This window comes from Microcebus murinus, chromosome 31 (genome assembly GCF_040939455.1).
Source record: "Microcebus murinus isolate Inina chromosome 31, M.murinus_Inina_mat1.0, whole genome shotgun sequence".
Lineage (NCBI taxonomy): Eukaryota > Metazoa > Chordata > Mammalia > Primates > Cheirogaleidae > Microcebus > Microcebus murinus.
Window position 1 is genome coordinate 1,184,772 of NC_134134.1, and position 20,901 is coordinate 1,205,672.

The following is a 20,901-nucleotide window of genomic DNA, read 5'->3' on the forward strand; positions in this document are numbered from 1 at the left end:
TTTCCCAAAATATTAGCTTTAAAATGCACAACAGTACTTATATAAACAATAATAATGTAGAGTGCCAACAATATCTTGAGTTATAACAGAGATTTTATTAGACATGGGAGAACTTTCACTGAAATTAATTCTCCAATATTTTCTGACACATTGCTCAACATCACAAAAATTTTCATAGATAGAAACCTTACAAATATAATGAATGTGAACAAATATTTATGAAAAAGGTATACCTTAGAGAACAACAAAGAACTGATACTTAAACCTCCTTTACAGATATAATAAATTTCAGAACACATATAATCAATATTAAGTCTAAAGAGATATCAGAGGACTCACAGGAAAATGTGCTGAGGCACTAACACATTTAAACATTTCTTTAAACCAGGTTGTTGAGTATAGAGAATAACTCTGTTAAAATAGTTAGATAAATTATTTTTATATCAGTTTTAAAAATGAGAGATTTTTTGAAAATTATAATGATGTGTAAAATATACTTTCTCATCAGGGTGATATGCAAATGCAATAAATTATAATTTTTTTGCAACCTTTGACAAGGAAATACTGATGTTATTCAACTTTAAAAACAGTAGATGCTATGCTTCATTTTTAGTGTGTATGTGAATGTCTATGGTTAATGATAGCTACATCACAGTTATTAGAAGTCTTTGTGTATTAAATACATATCATTCATATACTTTCCATAGAAAACTAAAATCACTGAAATGTAAGATGTATGAAATGGAGAGGTACTGTGTGGTAGGCTTCTAACAAACAGTATTTCAAGTGATATTTGATGTAGGTATACAGATTAATATCCTTCTCATTAAAATCAGAATAAAACAATGACAATATTACAAATAATTTGTTTTACTAATTGTACATTCGAATAATGAAACAGTGAATTTTTAAATATTTTTAGATTACATGTAAACCTAATTTGTTTTATTAAATTAAAAAAGGTTTTTGTTGTGTCAAACGTGTTGTAGATTGAATGAACTGTTAGTTTGTTACCAACATTAACCTATTCCATGTTACTCAAAGTTGGAGGCAATGGATTGTAAAAATGTACTATTGGGTTACACAGTAAAATTAAATCGTTTGTGATCTTTTTTTCAGTGGCTTCAAATTTCTAATTCTTTGAAGAATAATGTTCCCACAAGTTTTATTTTTTATTATTTTTATAATTCATTGTCACTGTAATGCTTATAATAAAGTTTGTCCACTTAATGAAAAGCCATATATTTCTGAACACTGAATGAGTACTTGTTACATTTTATGGTACGTTTTTCTTTAACATGTTTAACATGCCACCCGTCTGGCCAGTTAAACAGAAATAAACACACTTTTTTATTTATACTGAATCAAATACACAAATACATCACGTATAAGATGAACTTTGGTTGCAGTAGATTTATAGAGTAAGTAATTATGTTTGTGTGAATATGGATGTATACTTATTTTGAAAAGAAAAGTAGAAATATTGAGAAAAATAGTTAATTTCATAATTGTTCAGAATACACTAGCAAACTCCACAGACTCTGAGAGCAATTTTTTTTGCTTTATGTTGAATGAATTTGTTTAAAATTCTACAGTCTCTAATTCAGAACCTGCCCGTGCCTATCTTCTGTTCTTACACGGTTATTACTCATGCTAGGCTTAATATATTATTTTATTAATTGAAAGTTTGTATTTATTGTATATACGACCTACTCTGCAATTATAAGAATGATTTTTATAAAATTTAATTGTGGCTCCAGGTAAGAGATTGAAATGTCCAGGGTGAAAAATGTCACTGATTTTAATGTGGAGTGATGAGACCTGCAGAACAAACAACTCTCAGAATTTATCAGTGGGAATTCAGCTTCTTTCATTTCTTAATTATTTCCAGTGGTTTTTTTTTTTTTTTTGGTCTCTTTTTATCTTCATTCCCTTCTACAAATGTATCTATGCCATTCTTTTTTCTGCCTGCACTTGGGCTACAATATTCTCACTGTTGTACTCACCGGCTGAGAGTTCACATAATACTTTAAAGGTTCTGATGAGAATTGTAGAATTAATTTAATTTGGTGAAAATCATTTAACTATAGAATTTGAGGGAATTTATTGGCTATACATGCAGTATTCTGATTACTTAATTAAGATTAGAGAGATTCAGAATCCTAAGCTTAAAGTAAGAGCCTTAAGAACAAAGACAGATATACAATTCTGAATGCCAGAGGATTAAATCAAGAACTCAGTATTGTTTGCTTTGTAAAAGCAAACTGTTATTAGATCCTAACATATAATGCCATAAATATGAAAATAATTTCAATAAGTAAAGCATAAATAAGTGTGTGATGCATACAGTAAGTACTATATAAAGAAACATGAGAATCTGGCAATCTCTTAATAGAGAGTTTGGGTAAATAAAGAAGTTTGAATTTAATTTTCTATAAAGTACTTATAGTACAACCTGTGCATCCATCTAGAATCTACTTATGAGTGTGTATTGTCAGTGTTAGAATATAATAGAATTATTTCTGTGTATTTAAAATATTTGGAATAATATTCATCTGATATTTCAATCTAGAGAATTTATTTACATGACTTTATCTTCCTTTATTTTAGTGGGTGCAGTACACAGTGCGCAGTTTTCATTTTTAGTCATCTAACTTTGACAAACGATTCGGTCATTCTCTCTAGAGGAATCTCATGGATCATAGCTGCTTTTTGATTGAAAATTTCATTAGTGATTTTGGATGCAATCCTGCTTTCTATGTCCACAGTGGCCAGAGGGGAGACAGTGAGCACCACATACATCTTTAGTCTCTTTCATAACATAATCATCAGCACCAGGAAGTCCAGCTGTCTTTAGCTTCAAATAAAATTGTTAAAGCCCCTTTCATGTTCTGTGCTGCATTATTAATCTGTTGGTAAATATCAGAGTTCCCTTGTTTATGAATGACAGGTGGAATGACAAAAACAGCACTCTCACTCTGTTGCCCAGGCTAGAGTGCCATGGCATCAGCCTAGCTCACAGCAACCTCAAACTCTTGGGCTCAAGCAATCCTTCTGCCTCAGCTTCCCTAGTAGCTGGGATTACAACCATATGCCACAATGCCCTGCTGATTTATCTATATATTTTTATTTGGCTGATTAATTTTTTTCTATTTTTAGTACAGACACAGTCTTGCTCTTGCTCAGGCTGGTTTCAAACTCCTGACATTGTGTGATCCTCCTGCCTTAGCTTCCCAGAGTGCTAGGATTACAGGTGTGAGCCACTGCACCCAGTCAGCACAAACTCTCTTTACACCAATAACTCGTTTAAAGAATTGGCTCAAATGGAAAGATTAATTCCTTGGGTTTGGAAATCTCTTGTGTGAACTGTTATATCTCCGTGTAAACTTTTAAAGTTCACCACTTAGTGCAGGGATTAGATATGTCAGAAACCCTAGCTAAATGAGTCCACAGACCCACCAGTAAAAATCGATGGCACAAATGATGGGACAGGAAATTTGGTTTGATATTAATGCTTAACTAAAATATGATGATCAAGCTATTTCTCAAATTCAACAGTGCTGTATTAAGAATGGAAAAAGATAGCTTCTCTTAGACTGTAGCTTCCTATATAAATGTTAAACAAAATGTTAATGAAACTCATGTAGATTTTATTGCTAGATTGTAAGAAACATATGGTGCAAGACATGGTTAGTCCTCCTAATTTAAGAAATATGGTTTGACATATATTGGCTTTTAATAATGTTAAATCTAAATGCCAGCGGCTTTATGCCCAGAAAAATTAAAGTGCATGGTGCCACCGCTGCCATGGCTGTTGAGCCACCAATGCTGTGGCTGTGCTCAGCCAGGCAGCCCAGCACCAGCTCCGCACCACCGCACCCCAATGGCACTTTATGGAGGAAGGGGATCACCTGGCTGCTGAAAAAACTTTTAAGAATTGCCATTATTTGTCCTGGTCCAACAGGCACATTAATATTAATAATTTGGTCATATTTTTGTTACATGAAAAGGAGTACTAATGCATTTAGGTGTAATTGATTCAGCTTATTCAAAAGAAATTTCAGTTATCAAGGAAAATAGCTCCCAATCCCACAATTTCCATCTGAAGATGGGATCCAAAGTTCAGTGAGCACCTGCCTTTAAGTTGCAAAATTATCTCCTCCTGTATTAACTTCAGAAGGTTGTTTTTTATTGGAATTTAACCAATTATCAAAAAAAGAGAGTCTCACTAATTACCCAGTAAGTTTATGGTGCACTGTTTAGGACAAATAGGGCTGTCTAGATTTCTTCCTTTAAAGCTAATTATTATTCATCTAGATAATATTTATGTAAAAGTTAGGATATGCTTAGTTATGTACAGGAACGACTTTATGTGTCCCTTTGCAATCTCTCAGTGTATTGGCACTGTGCACATCACATTGTGATTTGAGTAATAAAAGGGTTTCTCTTAATTCTCTTTTACCTTTGTGGAGTGGTTTTCTTAGTTTGATACTCTTTACTATTAATACTTCCTGAACACTTTCCAGAATTAAAACTGCAACATAAACATAAAATGTGCCCACCATTTCTAAATTAGAAGGGCTTTGAACACTAGGTTCCTTCTTGAGCTTCCAGTCTGTAACCAGCAAGTCTGAAGCAGAGAGCTTCACTGTCCCCACATCTGAACACAGTGAGTTCTCTGGACCTCTTTGGTGTCTACTGTTCCTCCGGAGTATAGTTAGACCAGATTCTCGTGAATACACTCTCATAGGATAATAATTAGTAGTTCTATCCTTTCTGTAAATGCATCTCACATCTTTAGAACTTATGTGGATTCAGATACCATCGGCCTCAAACACAAATGGGAACAATATTATGCATACTGAATTGGACACATAAACTCCCTTTCTGCCTTCAATTCTTGCCCAAGTGCAAGGAAATGGGCAGTGAGCCCTACTGAAATCATGCCTCTCTAGAGACCTAAATCTGCAGCTCTGAACTCTGAATCCAAGGTCTGAGGTTCCTCAGGATGCATTAGAGCAGCTTCCAAAGAGGAATTTCTCTTCCTGTTTTCCTTCCCTCTCTGTAAAAGTGAAGAATACACAAATTTGATCCAAACTAAACCTGGCCTCTACCTGGAATTCGCAAGACAGGGACACGCTTTGGACTGAGGATGGATCAAAATCTCCGGGGAGAAATATGCTGCAGTGTAAGAGATCAACATGGACTTGTAAGCGGACGTTGAAAAGACCTATTAGGGATAAGTGTAAACAATCATCCAGATCTTGTGTAGTGTCGTGTTATAGTTGCATGAGAAGATAAAGGCTGGCACCACATCTAAATGTTTCTGTAAATTATTGAACACTTATTACTCACCTTTTCTTGTATAATGAGGATTAAATCACACAATGTAAAGGCTTCTTCACAGTGCAACAAACCATACTTCTGAGCACATAGCACATGCTCAATAGACATTGCATTATGCTGCTCTTCATATGGATATATATATATTTTTTTTTTTTGAGACAGAGTCTCGCTTTCTTGCCTAGGCTAGAATGAGTGCCGTGGCGTCAGCCTAGCTCACAGCAACCTCAAACTCCTGGGCTCAAGCCATTCTCCTGCCTCAGCCTCCCAAGTAGCTGGGACTACAGGCACAAGCCACCATGCCCGGCTGATTTATATATATATATATATATATATTAGTTGGCCAATTAATTTCTATTTTTATGGTAGAGACGGGGTCTCGCTCAGGCTGGTTTTGAACTCCTGACCTTGAGCAATCCATCCGCCTCGGCCTCCCAGAGTGCTAGGATTACAGGCGTGAGCCACCACGCCCGGCCCCATATGGATATTAAGTATATGCTGTGATGAGTGTTGGGCAAAAGGCAGTATGCATGCTGTGCTTGCTGTCTCTACTGAGTGCTACCAATAATGGATCTGTGTTGAGCAACATCAGCACTAAAAGGGACATGGCTAAGAACCCAATTAATGTGCCCCTTCCACGCCAGCAGACCACAATTCTTAGAGTGAGGCCTACAGTACCACATGATTTATATTCACATTGATGTTTCAGACACAAATTTAAGGTAATTACCTTTCAGCTAGGCTTTCAATTAGGATAACCTGGCTAGATTGAAGAAACACCATCACCTGCCTGTTGGGCTGGATGGGAACATCCATGTGATTTTAATTGTGCCCCAAATAATTCTAATTTGATACCAGGGTCAAGCATTAGGATTCCTGCGTATATTCATGAGAATTGGGTTTAGCCTTTGTTGTAGAGGGAAGTCACAGGTTCTGCTCTCTTGGGCTTGTTAGAGGCAGATCACTGTGGTCAGATTCCCATTCCTGTAGCAGAGACTCCTGGCACCTGTAGCCGGGGAAGGTAACCAGAATAAAAAACAGGAGAACCTCACATTTTGGTCTCCATGAATGAGCTGATCATAGCTGACTCTTTACTGTGAGCAAGAGTAATTGAGTGTAGCCCTTCTGCATTTTATGTTCCTCCTGCTTGTGAATGTGGTGGAAGCAAGGGATGAAATTGTGCTCACTGCTTTAAGTGCAGTCTCAACATTTAATTCTAATTGTTCTCCAAAATCTCAGCTGAAAAGAAATTTCAGAGTAGGAGAAGAAGAAGAAGAAATGGCTGGTTTTCAGGTAAGTGTGTCCCAGATTAGAGGTTGTATCCACTGTTTCTCCTAGAAAGTCATGTAGAACTTCAATTTTTTGAACTTCTAAATCTTTAATTTTTTACTTTTGTTGTGTATGCCTAAGAAGTTTGTAAGTACATTTTTTTTCTTTCTTCTTATGATAGTCAAGAAGCTCTGGAAAATCCTTCCTTCCTATATAACAGAGCCTGCTCTACATTCTCGCCCAGAAGCTTCCTAATACAATAACCAAATTTTATAAGAACTGTATGATATGTAATATGAAAATGTGCCCATTGTGACAGGTCAAGATAGAATAGTGTGGATGTCTGAAATTCCTGTTGGGCATTGGATTATAGTCTTTGAATTTGAGTGAAGAGGGGGAACAGGTACACAAAGATTTATCTGGTTGCTTTATCAGCTATACATAAAATATCATTAGGAGAATTCAGGAAGAGGATAGCATTGATTGTGTAGGATAACCAGAAAATTATGGAAAAAAAGGAAAATAGAAGACTTGCTCTGTGTGATGCTAAAGTATTTACATACATTATTAAAGATAATAAAACATGGGAAACATCTGTGTCTGAAATTTGCATACAACTGATGATTTTTCATGGTTACATATTGTTGGCCACTACTATCCCAGCAGTGATTTTGTATTCTACTCTTTGCAATGATGCCTAACAACAATTTGTCCCACTAAAATGATATTAATTAAACTTACTTGCTTAAGATGCTCTCTGAGAGATTGTTCCCATATAAAGTTAATTGTTTTTTTCTCTTTATCATTAAGTGTCTCATGGAGATTTACTGAGTGATGTGCAGGAAGGATCATATTTAATCTGGAAGCTCCCCTTTCTTCTTATAGCTTGCTTTGAAAAATGAGGGCTATCATCTTTGTTCTGTTCTGATGAACTGAGATAAATTCTACCTTTTACTGGATGTTGACAACATACTCTCCTTAGGCAAGAAGCATTGATATCAGTAGTTATATCATGTGACATGCAGAGATTCAGACCCCACCCCAGATCTCCTGAATCAGAATCTGTATTTTAACAAAATCTCTAGTTCTTCATTGTACTCGTAAAAATTAGGTGATACCTTCTAACTCACTATGTTTCTCTATGTGAGAAATATGCACAATTTATCAATGTTTTGTAAACATAACACCCATAAATTTATATTACTGTTGTAAGGCTCTTAATTTTGTATTCAGTGATTTATCATCCAAAGCATAATCATATGCACACTTTTTCATACATCCTTTGTGATCCTCATTCCAGCGGATAAGAGAATATGTTCAAGAATATCAATGTGCTAAAAATTATCTTATTGGACAATTGCAGTCACTCATATGTCAGAAACAGTTCTCATAACTCATTTCGCTTGCAGTCAAATTAAGAACTCTCTCTATGACCACTTGGGAAATATGTGTCTTTTTACAGGAGCTGGTGACATTCAGGGATGTGGCTGTAGAATTCTCTCCAGAAGAGTGGGCATGCCTTGACAATGCTCAGCGGAATTTGTATAGGGATGTGATGTTAGAGAACTATGGAAACCTGGTCTCCCTTGGTGAGGATCACTTATGTACAGAATTCCTGTTTCACATTAAGGCTATTATTATTTTATTGGTAGTTTCTTAAAGGTTTCTACTTTACATGAATGAATTTTATTTTTTTTATTTTTATTTTAGTGTATTATGGGGGTACAAGTGTTAAGGTTACTTATATTGCCCATGACCCCTTCCCCCTTGAGTAAGAGCTTCAAGCATGTCCATCCCCCAAACATTGCACATCTTACTCCTTGCGGTTGTATACACCCATCCCCTCCTCCTCCCTCCCATCCTCCTGACACCTGATAAATGTTACTCATATGTGTCCCCTTAGGTGTTGATCTGTTAATACTAATTTGCTGGTGAGTATATGTGGTGCTGGTTTTTCCATTCTTGAGATACTTCACTTAGTAGAATGGGTTCCAGCTGTATCCAGGAATATATGAGAGGTGCTATATCACCATTGTTTCTTAAAGCTGAGTAGTATCCCATGGTATACATATACCACATTTTATTAATCCACTCATGAATTAATGGGCTCTTGGGTTCTTTCCATAGCTTCACAATTGTGAATTGTGCTGCTATAAACATTGGAGTGCAGATGTCTTTTTCATAAAGTGACTTTTGATCTTATGGGTACATGCCCAGTAGTGGGATTGCTGGATCAAATGGTAGATCTACTTGTATCTCTTTGAGGTATCTCCATATTGCTTTCTACAGAGGCTGAACCAGTTTGCAGTCCCAATAGCAGTGTAGAAGTGTTCCTATCTCTCCACATCTGTGCCAATATTTATTGTTAGGGGACTTTTTACTGGAAGGCCATTCTTACTGGAGATAAGTGATATCTCATTGCAGTATGTTCAACATCTCTGATCATCAGGGAAATGCAAATTATTTTATTCTTTCTGTATTTTTAATTTCTGATCTGTTCTATGTCTATTTTGTATAATATTAGAATCCAAGGTTCAGAATAACATGGCAGCATTTCAATTCCTCTACATTCTCAACATATGTATGTATGTATGTATGTATGTGTATATATATTTACTTATTTAAAAGTTCTCAATGTAATCAAAAAGTCCCCAAACAGCAAATGCTGGCATGGATGCAGAGACAGAGGAACACTCCTACACTGCTGGTGGGACTGCAAACTAGTTCAACCTCTGTGGAAAGCAACATGAATGAATTTTATATCCGTGCTTTTAAAGAAAATTTGAAGATTTTGGTGCATAAAATAAAATCATTAGATGTCTCATGTTATCTTGAAACTTTCCCTTTTTTCGGATTTCACACTAGATCAGCTGATCACATGTCTGGAGCAAAGGATAGAGCCCTGGATTATGAAGAAAGAGGAACCAACAGCAAAATATCCAGGTAGGTGAGATTCAGCAAAGCACATAACAAATGTTAGAGAGGTAAATCTCAAAGAGGAAGGCAGATATTAAAAAGTGGCTTGGAATATTCTGTTCAGTTGGAAATGATTTTTAGAAGCCTGTGTATGTTACTCTTTATCTTCCAGAAGGACATCTGTTGTCCCAGGCTCTTGAACTCTCTAAGAATTCTACCCATGAAGTGATCATCCTTAGAAGTCAGTGAGAGCCATACTTCTTTTGATGGCTTATAAGGGACTACATTATATATCAGCATTTCTATTGGTTAGGACTTATGGGACTATCTGTGCCTATTTTGAAGACCACTACATTAAACCATCTTTTGACAGGGTTTTGCTCTCCTGCCATTTCTTGACTACAGTGGCTGATCATAGCTCACTGCAAACTCAAATTCTGGGCTCCAGGGATCCTAAAACCTCTGTCTTCCAAGTAGCTAGAACTATGGGCATGAGCTACCATGGCCAGCCATTATTTTTCATTATTATTATTATCTGGTAAAAATGGAATCTCCTTATGTTGCTAGGGCTGGTATAAAATCCTGACCTCAAGTGATCCTTCTTGCTTGGCCTCCAAAAGTGCTGGGATTATACATGTGATCCTCCATGCCCAGCTCCCTGTTTTTTGTTGTTTTTTTTTTTTTTTTTTGAGACAGAGTCTCACTTGGTTGCCCAGGCTAGAGTGAGTGCCGTGGCATCAGACTAGCTCACAGCAACCTCAAACTCCTGGGCTCAAGCAATTCTCCTGCCTCAGCCTCCTGAGTAGCTGGGACTACAGGCAGGCACCACCATGCCCGGCTAATTTTTTCTGTATATATTAGTTGGCCAATTATTTTTTTTCCTATTTATAGTAGAGACGGGGTCTCGCTCTTGCTCAGGTTGGTTTCGAACTCCTGAACTCAAACGATCCGCCCGCCTCGGCCTCCCAGAGAGCTAGGATTACAGGCGTGAGCCACCGCGCCCGGCCTCAGCTCCCTGTTTTAAGTTCCTTTTGATGTGTCATTTCTGAAATATGTAAAGGGGAATAGTGGAGATATTTGGATTTGTTTCTGTAATACCAGAAACCCTAGGGACAGATAGTCATATTTTCTGCTTCATGATTTCCAATTCTAAGTTTTCAGAGGCAAGTCTACAGAAAGTGAGGCTCACTAATTTTGTACAAATGCATAGCCTCTGCCTAAATGTAAGAAAATCTAATGTTATTTCACTTCTAAGTAATCTTTTTCTAGTATAAATAAGAGTAAATTTTCAACTTTCTTATAGCCAAATACCAAAACTATAATATAGTTTATTTTGCACTCTCACCCTATAGAATTCCAAAATAATCTGTTTCATTCAGTGCTTCACATACATGAATATATTTATATTCCCAATTGATTCACAATATTTTGATAACTTATATTCCATAATTTCCCTCTGTTTAGTAGCATCAGAATTGTGTCATTCATATGTGTGTATGTGTGCATATATTTCTGTGTATGGGGTGTTTAATGGGTGGAAGTTTCCACAAATAAGAACTGTATAACTGTGTATATTTATTGTACACACTGTAGTGATCAGATGTGTGTACAATGGTAAAACAATATAATAAAGGGCATAAATTATTCCATCATCTCACATATTTACCATTTAATTATACTGAGAAAATTTATTAATAGAGAGGTCTATGGTCTTAACAAATTTTAAGCATATAAAACATTATTAATAACCCTAATCATGTTGCCATACAATAGATCTCCAAGATCTGTTCATCTTATAACTAAAAGATTTTACCCTTAAACATCTCCTCATTTTTTCTGACTCTACACCCTGGAAACCACTGTTGTACTCTTTATTTTTGTAAATTCAACTTTTTAAAACTAATTATCCATAGCAATATTCATCTTTCTGGGAATGGCTGATTTTACTTAGCATAATGCCTCCTACGTCCATCCATGTTGTTGAAATGGCAGGATATTTATCATTTTCATCGCTTAGTAATAGTATATGGTATGTGTTTGTACAATCATTTTTTAGTCTATTCATCATAAGCAGGCATTTAGTTTGTTTCTATTTTCTTGGCAAATGTGCATAATGCTGCGATATATATGGAGGTGCAGAATCTTCTTAAGATACTAATTTTTCATGGTTATACTCATAGGTAGAAATGGTGAATGACAAGGCAGTTGTATTATTTACATTTTTTAACAAATCTCTATGGTGACACTGTCCATTTACAATCAATAACAGTGTACAGGGATTGCTTTCTTGCACACTCTTGTCCACACTTGTTATGTCTCTTCTTTTGGACATTAGCCATTTTAACAGTTGTGAGGTGATACCTTATCATAGTTTTCATTTGTGTTTACATGATGTTTTGGTAATGCTGAGTTACTCTTGGTGTTTCCTGTTGTAAACTGGTATGTTTTCTTTGAAAAAAATCTACATCAACTTTTGCTTATTTTGAAGTGGGTGATGACATTGTTTTGCATTTGAAAAATATGAGTTTTCTATGTATTTTGGGTGTTAACATATTATGCAATATAAAATTTGAAAATATTTTCTTCTGTCCTATATATTTTCTTATTTTGTTTTTTTCCTTGCTGTGCAGAGGATTTTAAGTTTGATGCAGCCAAAATTGTTCAGATTTTGTTCTAGTGCTTATTTTATCATATACAAAAAAATAAAATTGCAAGTCTTATGTCAGGTTTTCCCATATTTCTTCTTTTCATTTATACTTTTTTTTTTTTTTTACAAACATTACAGTTTTATGTATTCCATTTAAAATCTTTATTATATCTGGAGTTAGTTTGGGGTATCATGTAAGAAAAAATAGTTTGCTTTTATTCATTTGTTTTTGGGTATCCAGTTTTCCAGCACCAAGCATTGAAGAGCCATACTTTCTGCATCGTGCATTCCTAAAGCCTAGATAAATATTAGTTGACCTTATATGTTTCGGTTTATTTCTGAGCTCTCCATTCTCTTCCATTGTTATTTGTGTCGGTTTTTATGTGCATATTTTGCTGTTTTTATTACTCTCACCTTAAAATGTACTTTGAAATCAGAAAGTGTGATGCTGGAACCTTTTTTCTTCTTTTGCATTATTGTTTAGGGCTCATCAATGGTATTTGTGATATCATACAAATATTAGGATTTTTTGGTTATTACTGTCAAGTAATGCCTCTGAAATTTTGATAGGGAGTACATTGAACGTATACATTGTTTGGGAAAATATCTTCCTATTTTCTCATGTCATCTTCAATTTCTTTTATTAATATCTTATAGTACTCAGTGTGAAGGGTTTTTTTAAACAACTTTGGTTAAATATATTTCTTAGGAATCTATTATCATGATGGTATTTTACATGAGAGTGTTTGTTTTCCTTTTTTATTTTCTACTTTATTAGTGTGTAGAAAAGCAACTGATATCTGTATGTAAATTTTACATCCTGTGACTTAACTGAGAAGTTTTATTACTTTTAAAGCTTTCTTCCTATCTTCTTTATGGTTTTTGACATATAAGATAATGTCATCTGCAAATAGTGTAATTTTTACTTTTTTCTTTCTAACATGAGTGGATTCTTGTCATGTTCTTGCCTAATTTTTGTACTTACGTCTTGTAGTGTTATTATAGTATAGAAGCATTAAGAGAAGTTGACCATTATTTTTATATTGGTATCTGTGCATGTGAAGAATTAAATACATTTCCCAGATTTTATAAACTGGTTTTGGAGGGTAAAGATTTTTTTTTTTTTGAGTACTAGGGCTAAAGGTCTCTCCACTAGGTTTTCAATGAAGAGTTGCTGTAGCTAGGTTACAAGACTGTCCCTTGCTCTGCAGTGGAGTCTGCATCTGGTGGGCCAGTTCCAAAGGGCTTGGGTGGTTTTCAATCCTCTCTTGTTGCTGGGTATACTGGTTACCTTCAGGATTTTGATGTGTATGACACATACTAGGGCATGGTTGTGCATTTCAGTTTGCATATTTTGGGGCTAAAACCATATGTGTGGGTGGGTGTGGCTCCCAAGGAGTACCTTGGAAGAGTCCCTGCAGGTCACTGTGTGGATCTATGCACTGAAAGAACTAGACATGGACTATAGTTTAGACTGCTGTAGCAGAGTCACAGTTCTGCTTTACAGATGATAGCAAGACCAAGTTATTCAGGTCTGCTTCAATGGCTGCATATATGCCTGTCTCTACCAAAGTCTCTGGATGAGCAGCACCACTCCAACTTTGTCACAGGGAACCATTGGAGACTCTGTGTATCCAAGATGGTTGACCCATGTTGCAGTCTGTATTCAGGACAATGGGTCCTTAAGTTTGTCAGCTGGATGAGAGCCTGAATACTCAAAATGACCCTCCCAGATCTATGGTTCCACTAGAGTTTAATGACCTTCCATATCAGCCCTCAAATTCAGATAATTGTAATTGTCCTTCAATGGCTGCCAAATTTTTGTTGTTCTTTGGGAAAACAAAAACAACTGGATCCTTCCCCTCCCACCATATAGCTGATTTGCTCTCCTAATGTATTTTAAATTTGTGATCTATTATATTTCAATTTTTATAATTTTTAGAATCAAAGATTCAGAATAACATAGTAGCGTTTCAATTTGTCTACATTCTCACCATATGTATGTATTTGCATATGCTTTTATTTACTTAAAAGTTCTCAATGTAATGGGTGTGGGGTGATATATCATTGTGATTTTGTTTTGCATTTCTCTAAAGATTAACAATTTTTATAATGCTTTCAAAATATATTTGGCCATAAGTATATGTTCTTTGCAGAAATGCCAGATCAATCTATTGTCCATTTGTTAGTAACGTTATTCACCTTTGTTTTTGAATTTTTATCATTTTTTACTGATTCATGATGTTAACTTCTATCAAATATGTGATTTGCATCTATTTTTAACCCATTTTTTAGGAGGCCTTTTTACTCCACTAAGTTTTTCCTTTGTGCATAAAATTTGAATTTGTATACAATCCCATTTTTTTGTCTTCCTTTTTCTTGATTATGCATTTGATGTTACATCTACTAAAACAGTGCCAGGACCAATATCATGATGTTTTTCTTATATTTTCTCTCAGAGTTTTATACATGTATTTCTTATGTTTTAGTATTTAATTTATTAAAGATACATTCTATATTCTATATAGTGAAGGTACCAACATCATTTTTTTTTTCTATCAGAAATATTCAGTTTTCTACAACATTTGTTGAAGTGACTGTTCTTTTTCATTGCATGGTCATTGTAATCTTGAGGAACCTAACTTTGGTCATGGACAAAAAGGTTTATTTCTGAGTTCTCCATTCTATTATCTCATCTCATTATTTGTCTTTGGGCCAGTAACATGTTTTTTTTTGTTCCTGAAGATTTTTTTTCAAATCAAGAATTGGTATGTCTCCTTGTTTGTATTTCTAAAACAGTCTGGCTATTTATTGTTCCAATATACTTTTGAATATATTTTTATATATCTTCAAATATGGTCCTAAGGTCCTACAAATGGTCCTAAGTATGATAGGATCATTATAGACATTGAATTAAATTTGTATATCACTGTGGATATTATTGACATCTTAACAGTTTTAAATCATCTGACAATTGAGCATGAATGCATTAAAGAGTGTATTTAATTTTGACATATTTTTGTATTAGACAGTTTGTGTTGTACTTTTGATTTCTAGTTCCACTTCAATTTTGTCAAAAAATATATGTTGTATGATTTTAGGTTTCTTCAACTTGATAAGACTTAAGTGTCCTAATAGCATTTATCATGTATGATTGAAACTATAGTGTACTCTGCTGCTTTTGACTGAAGACTTCTGTAAATGTCTTTTACATCCAACTAGTCTATAATGCCCATTATCTGTTTTCTTATTTATCTTTCAAATTTATCTGTCAAATTTTTGTATTCATCATAGAAATCATATATATCAGGCATAGCCTTAAATATTCATCATGAAATAATCATATATCATGCAAAGCCCTGATAAATAATATATATTTAAAAATATCTAAGCTAAAATATGTACATTACATGTTTATGATCTGTCTATGTGTATTCTGTGCCATAGATTTCTCCTAAATGACAAATTATAAAAGTCTTTGTCTCTTCTGATGGTTTTGACTTAAAGTGTATTTTATTTAATTATGGCCACAATATCCTCCTATTCTTATTTATGTAGAATTTTTTACATTACTTTCAATCATTTGACTTTTTAGAGCTAAAGGAAGGATTTCGTAGGTGGCATATACTAGGGTTCTGTTTGTTTTTTATTCATACATTCATCTTATTTTTCATTGGAGAGACTAAACCATTTACATTTAATGAAACTCCTGAAGGAAGAGTGTGCTGTTTCCATTATTCAAAAACCGAAATTGAGAATTTGAAAGAATTGCATTTAATGTGTAGACCAATCTGGACATCTTCACAACATTAGGTCTTCTTCCCTTCAAAAACAATGTATTCAAGACTGTGTTGTTTATTTTCCTATATTTGTGAATTTTTTTATGTTTCTTTTATTATTTATTTTCAGTTTCATTCCATTCTAGTCAAAAATTAATGTTAGTAAAATTTCAATTTTCTAAAATTGGTTAAGACTTGTGGCTGAACAGGTAGTTTTTTAGGAAGAACATTTTATGAGTTTATCAAGGAGATTGTGTATTCTACTATTATTCTGTAGAGTGTTTCTACTATATCTGTTAGGTCTAACTGCTATGTAGTGTTTTCAAATCTTTTGTTTTCTTATTAATAATTTGACTGGTTTTATCATTATTGAAAGTGAAATAGAATGTCAAAGTATCATATTATTTTGATGTCCATTTCTTGCTTCATTTCTGTCAATGCTTTTTAAAAATATATTTGAGCACCTTGATGTGAGATAAAGATAGATATCATATTAATGTATTATTTTCATAGGCCCTCCGTGAATGACTACTTTTTATATTTATTGCCCTTTTTGTCTCTTGTGACAGTTTTGACTTAAAGTATATTTTAAAAATTATAATGTTTTTACTTCAAAATAATGTGCCTAATATAATTTTGAACTCCACTGGTCTTAGATGCTAAATGTTTTTCTGATATATCTTGCTATATCCTGCCAGTTGTAGTCTATTGTTCTCACCAGGAATGAAGTCAAGTCGCTTTAGATGGAATATTGTTGGATTTTTTTTTACTCTTTATTTAACTGTGCCTTCTGACTGGGAACAGTAGTACATAAATATTTACATAATTTTCTCAAAGGAAGGACTTACAATTTCTCTTATGTTAATTATTTTGTATACCATTTTTCACTGTCTTTTCTTTCTTTCCTCTCCTTCTGTCCTGCATTGTGCCTCACTGATTTTTAGTGACATATTTTGTTTCTTTGCCTAGCTTTCTTTTTTCTCTATAAACATTTTTTTCTGATGTTCACTGTGAGAACTATATAAAACCTTTTGAACTTGCAACTTATGTTAAATGAATAACTTCTTCAGTTGCATATAAAAATTCTTAATCTTTACATCTGCCCTTACCTTTATGATATCGATGTCAGTAATTATGTCTTTTTATATTGTATAGAAACCAGCACATGGCAATGATCATTTTTTTATTTTGCCTTTCAAATTTTATAGCATATTTAAATATTTTGCACCATCATTATGATAATGCAGAATTTTATTCTTAATATGTGCATATTTTTCTCAGAGAGTTATGTAGTTGTCAAGGGAGGTGGAAACCAGCCTTTGGAAAGGCAACAAAAAACACATGTGTGGACATATGCCCTTAGTTTCATTCTCTTTTGAAAGGGAATCCAGGAGATGGGATTTTACTACTAAAGTGATAACTTAGTATCAGCATGGAGGAAGAGATTTGGTGGGAAAATGCATCAAAGTTTCCTTCCCTTCCTGTGGTTCTGGGTGTTTTTCTCAGTTGGGGTGCTATGAACTATAAGCAGTTATGATTTCTAAAAGAATCATAGTTGTAAGTATATTTTTAAGGTCATACATCTATGATGCAAATAAGACCATGGTATTCTATTGTGCTTTCTTGCTAATGTGCTTTGTATAGTTTTATATATTCAAATTGTGAAGTATATTCACCTGAGTCTAGTTAGTGAGATACTTTGTTATTTTCATTTCTTTCAGAACTATCTCACTATTGCACCAAAGACCTATTACCAGAGCAGGGCATAAAAGATCCCTTTCAGAAATCAATAATGAGACTATATGGAAGCTGTGGCCTTGAAAATATACACTTAAGAAGAGACTGGGAGTGTGTGGTTGAGTGTAAGAAGCAGAAAGTATGTTCTGATGGTCTTACCCAATGTTTGTCAACTTGCCATAGAAAAATCGTCCAATGTAATAAATGTAAAAAAGTCTTTAGCAAATCATCAAATCTAAATAAACACAAGACAAGACATACTGGAGAGAAAAGTTTCAAACTTAAAGAATGTAGCAAAACTTTTAACCACAGCTCTAATGTTTCTGGACATAGGAAAATTCATACCACAGAGAAATCCCACAAGTGTGAAGAATGTGGAAAACCATTTAACTGTTGCTCAAAACTTATTATACATAGGAGAATTCACACTGGAGAGAAACCCTACAAATGTGAAGAATGTGGCAAAGCCTTTACCCAGTGCGTACACCTTACTCAACATAACAGAATCCATACTGGAGAGAAACTCTACAAATGTGAAGAATGTGGCAAAGCCTTTACCTTTTACACAAAACTTACTCTACATAAAAGAATTCATAAGGGAGAGAAACCCTACAAATGTGAAGAATGTGGCAGAGCCTTTACCTGGTGCACAAACCTTACTGTACATAAAAGAATTCATACTGGAGAGAAACCCTACAAATGTGGAGAATGTGGCAAAGCCTTTAACCAGTTCTCAATGCTTACTCAACATAAAAGAATCCATACTGGAGAGAAACCTTACAAATGTGACGAATGTGAGAAAGCCTTTAACCTGTTCTCAAACCTTACTCAACATAAAAGAATTCATACTGGAGAGAAACCCTACAAATGTGAAGAATGTGGCAAAGCCTTTACCAGGTGGTCAAACCTTACACAACATAAAAGAATTCATACTGGAGAGAAACCCTACAAATGTGAAGAATGTGGCAAAGCTTTTACCAGGTGGTCAAGCCTTATTCAACATAAAAGAATTCATACTGGAGAGAAACCCTACAAATGTGAAGAATGTGGCAAAGCCTTTAACCGGTCCTCAATCCTTACTCTACATAAAAGAATTCATACTGGAGAGAAACCCTACAAATGTGAAGAATGTGGCAAAGCCTTTAACCAGAATTCATACTGGAAAGAAACCCTACAAATATGAAGAATGTGGCAAAACCTTTCCCAGGTGGTCAAGCCTTACTCAACATAAAAGAATTCATACTGGTGAGAAACCCTAAAAATGTGAAGAATGTGGCAAAGCCTTTAACCAGTCCTCAATCCTTACTCGACATAAAAAAATTCATACTGGAGAGAAACCCTACAAATGTGAAGAATTTGGTAAAGCCTTTAACCAGTCCTCAGTCCTTACTCTACATAAAAGAATTCATACTGGAGAGAAACCCTACCAATGTGAAGAATGTTGCAAAGCCTTTACCTGGTGGTCAAGCCTTACTCAACATAAAAGAATTCATACTAGAGGTAAACCCGAAAATCTTGTAGAATGTGGCAAAGTCTTTAACCAGCTCAGACACTTCACTCTATATAAATGAATCCATACAGGAGAGAAACCATACAAATGTGGAGAATGTGGCAAAGCATTTTCCCAGTGCTTACACTTTAATCTTCATAAAAGAATGCATAACGGAGAAAAATTTTATGAATGTGAGAATTGTGGCAAAGTCTTTAAGAACTGCTCGCATTTTATTCAACACCAAATAAATTATACTAGATAAAAGTGAGATAAATGTAATGAGTATGGAAGTGCTTTCCCTAAGTATTAGCCTTAAAATGCACAACAGTACTTATACTTAAAGTAAACAATCATAATGTAGAGTGCTGACAATACCTTTAGTTATAACAGAGATCTCACTGGACATGGGAGAACTTACACTGAAAAAGTGCTCCAATATTGTCTCCAACATTGTTCAACATCACAAAAATTTTAAGAATTAGAGACCTTACAAATATAATGAATGTGAAAAAATATTTATGCAAAAGATATACCTTAGAGAACCACAAAGAATTGATAGTTAAAATTACTCTACAGATATAATGAATTTTAGAACACATTTCATGAAGAATCAAGTCTAAACAAATATCAGAGGACTCACAGTGCAATGCACTAATGCACTAACACATTCACAAATTTCTTTAAACCAGGTTGCTGATTATAGAGTACTACCCTGTTAAAATAGTTAGTTGATTTACTTGTATGTCAGCTTTAAAAAAAGAGAGATTTTATGAGAGTTATAATTACATGTAAAATATACTTTCTGGTCAGGGTAGGGTAAAAATATAAAAGGTAAAAATTTTTTTTCCTTTTTGACAAGCAAATACTGATGTTATTCAACTTTAGATACAGTAGATGGTATGTTTTCATTCTTAGCGTGTATGTGAATGTGTGTGGTTAATGATAGCTACATCGCATTTATTAGTAGTCTTTGTGTATTCAGTAGGCATTATTCATTTCCCTTTTCCATGGGAAATTAAAATCACTGAAATGTAAGATTTTTGAAATCGAGAGGTACTATGGATATTTTTTATAACAAACAGTATTTCAAATGATGTATGATGTAGGTATACAGACTAATATTCTTCTCATTATAATCAGAATGAAAAAAGTAGAATATTAGAAATTACTTGTTTTAATATTGTACATTATGATAGATAATAAAAGCGAATGACATTTGGAATATTTTTAGATTACATGTAAACTTAATCTGTTTCATTAAATTAAAAGTAATTTTAATGTGTCAAACATGTTGTAGATTGAATGAAGTGTTATTTTGCACCACAATTAACCTATCCCATGTTACTCAAAGTTGGAGGTAATGGGTTGTAAAAATGTACTGTGGGGTTACACAGTAACAAGACATCACTTGTGATCCTTTTTATCAGTCTCTCTACTTTGAAGAATAATGTTCCCAAAGCTCTTTTTCATTATATGTATAATTACATTGTTACTATAATGCTTATAATAAAGATTTTGTACTTAATGAAAAGCCATACATTTCTTAACACAGAATGACTAGTTATTACATTGTATCCTACATTTTTCCTTCAACATGCAACCTGCCTGGCCAATAAAACAGAAATAAGCATATTTTTATTTATATTGAATCAAATATACAAATACATCATGGTTAAGTTGAACTATAGTTGTAGTATATTTACAGAGTAAGTAATTAT

General features: G+C 34.1%; 1 protein-coding gene across 1 annotated transcript in view; it reads left to right on the forward strand.

Moving 5' to 3' along the window:
* Nucleotides 1–19,262, forward strand: part of LOC142865675 (uncharacterized) — a 101,649-nt gene extending 82,387 nt beyond the window's left edge. Inside the window, 2 exon segments of the mRNA XM_075998857.1 lie at nucleotides 17,676–18,844; nucleotides 18,903–19,262. Of these exon segments, the coding sequence (XP_075854972.1) occupies nucleotides 17,676–18,844; nucleotides 18,903–19,262 (1,529 nt within the window).
* Nucleotides 19,263–20,901: the final 1,639 nt, after the last annotated feature.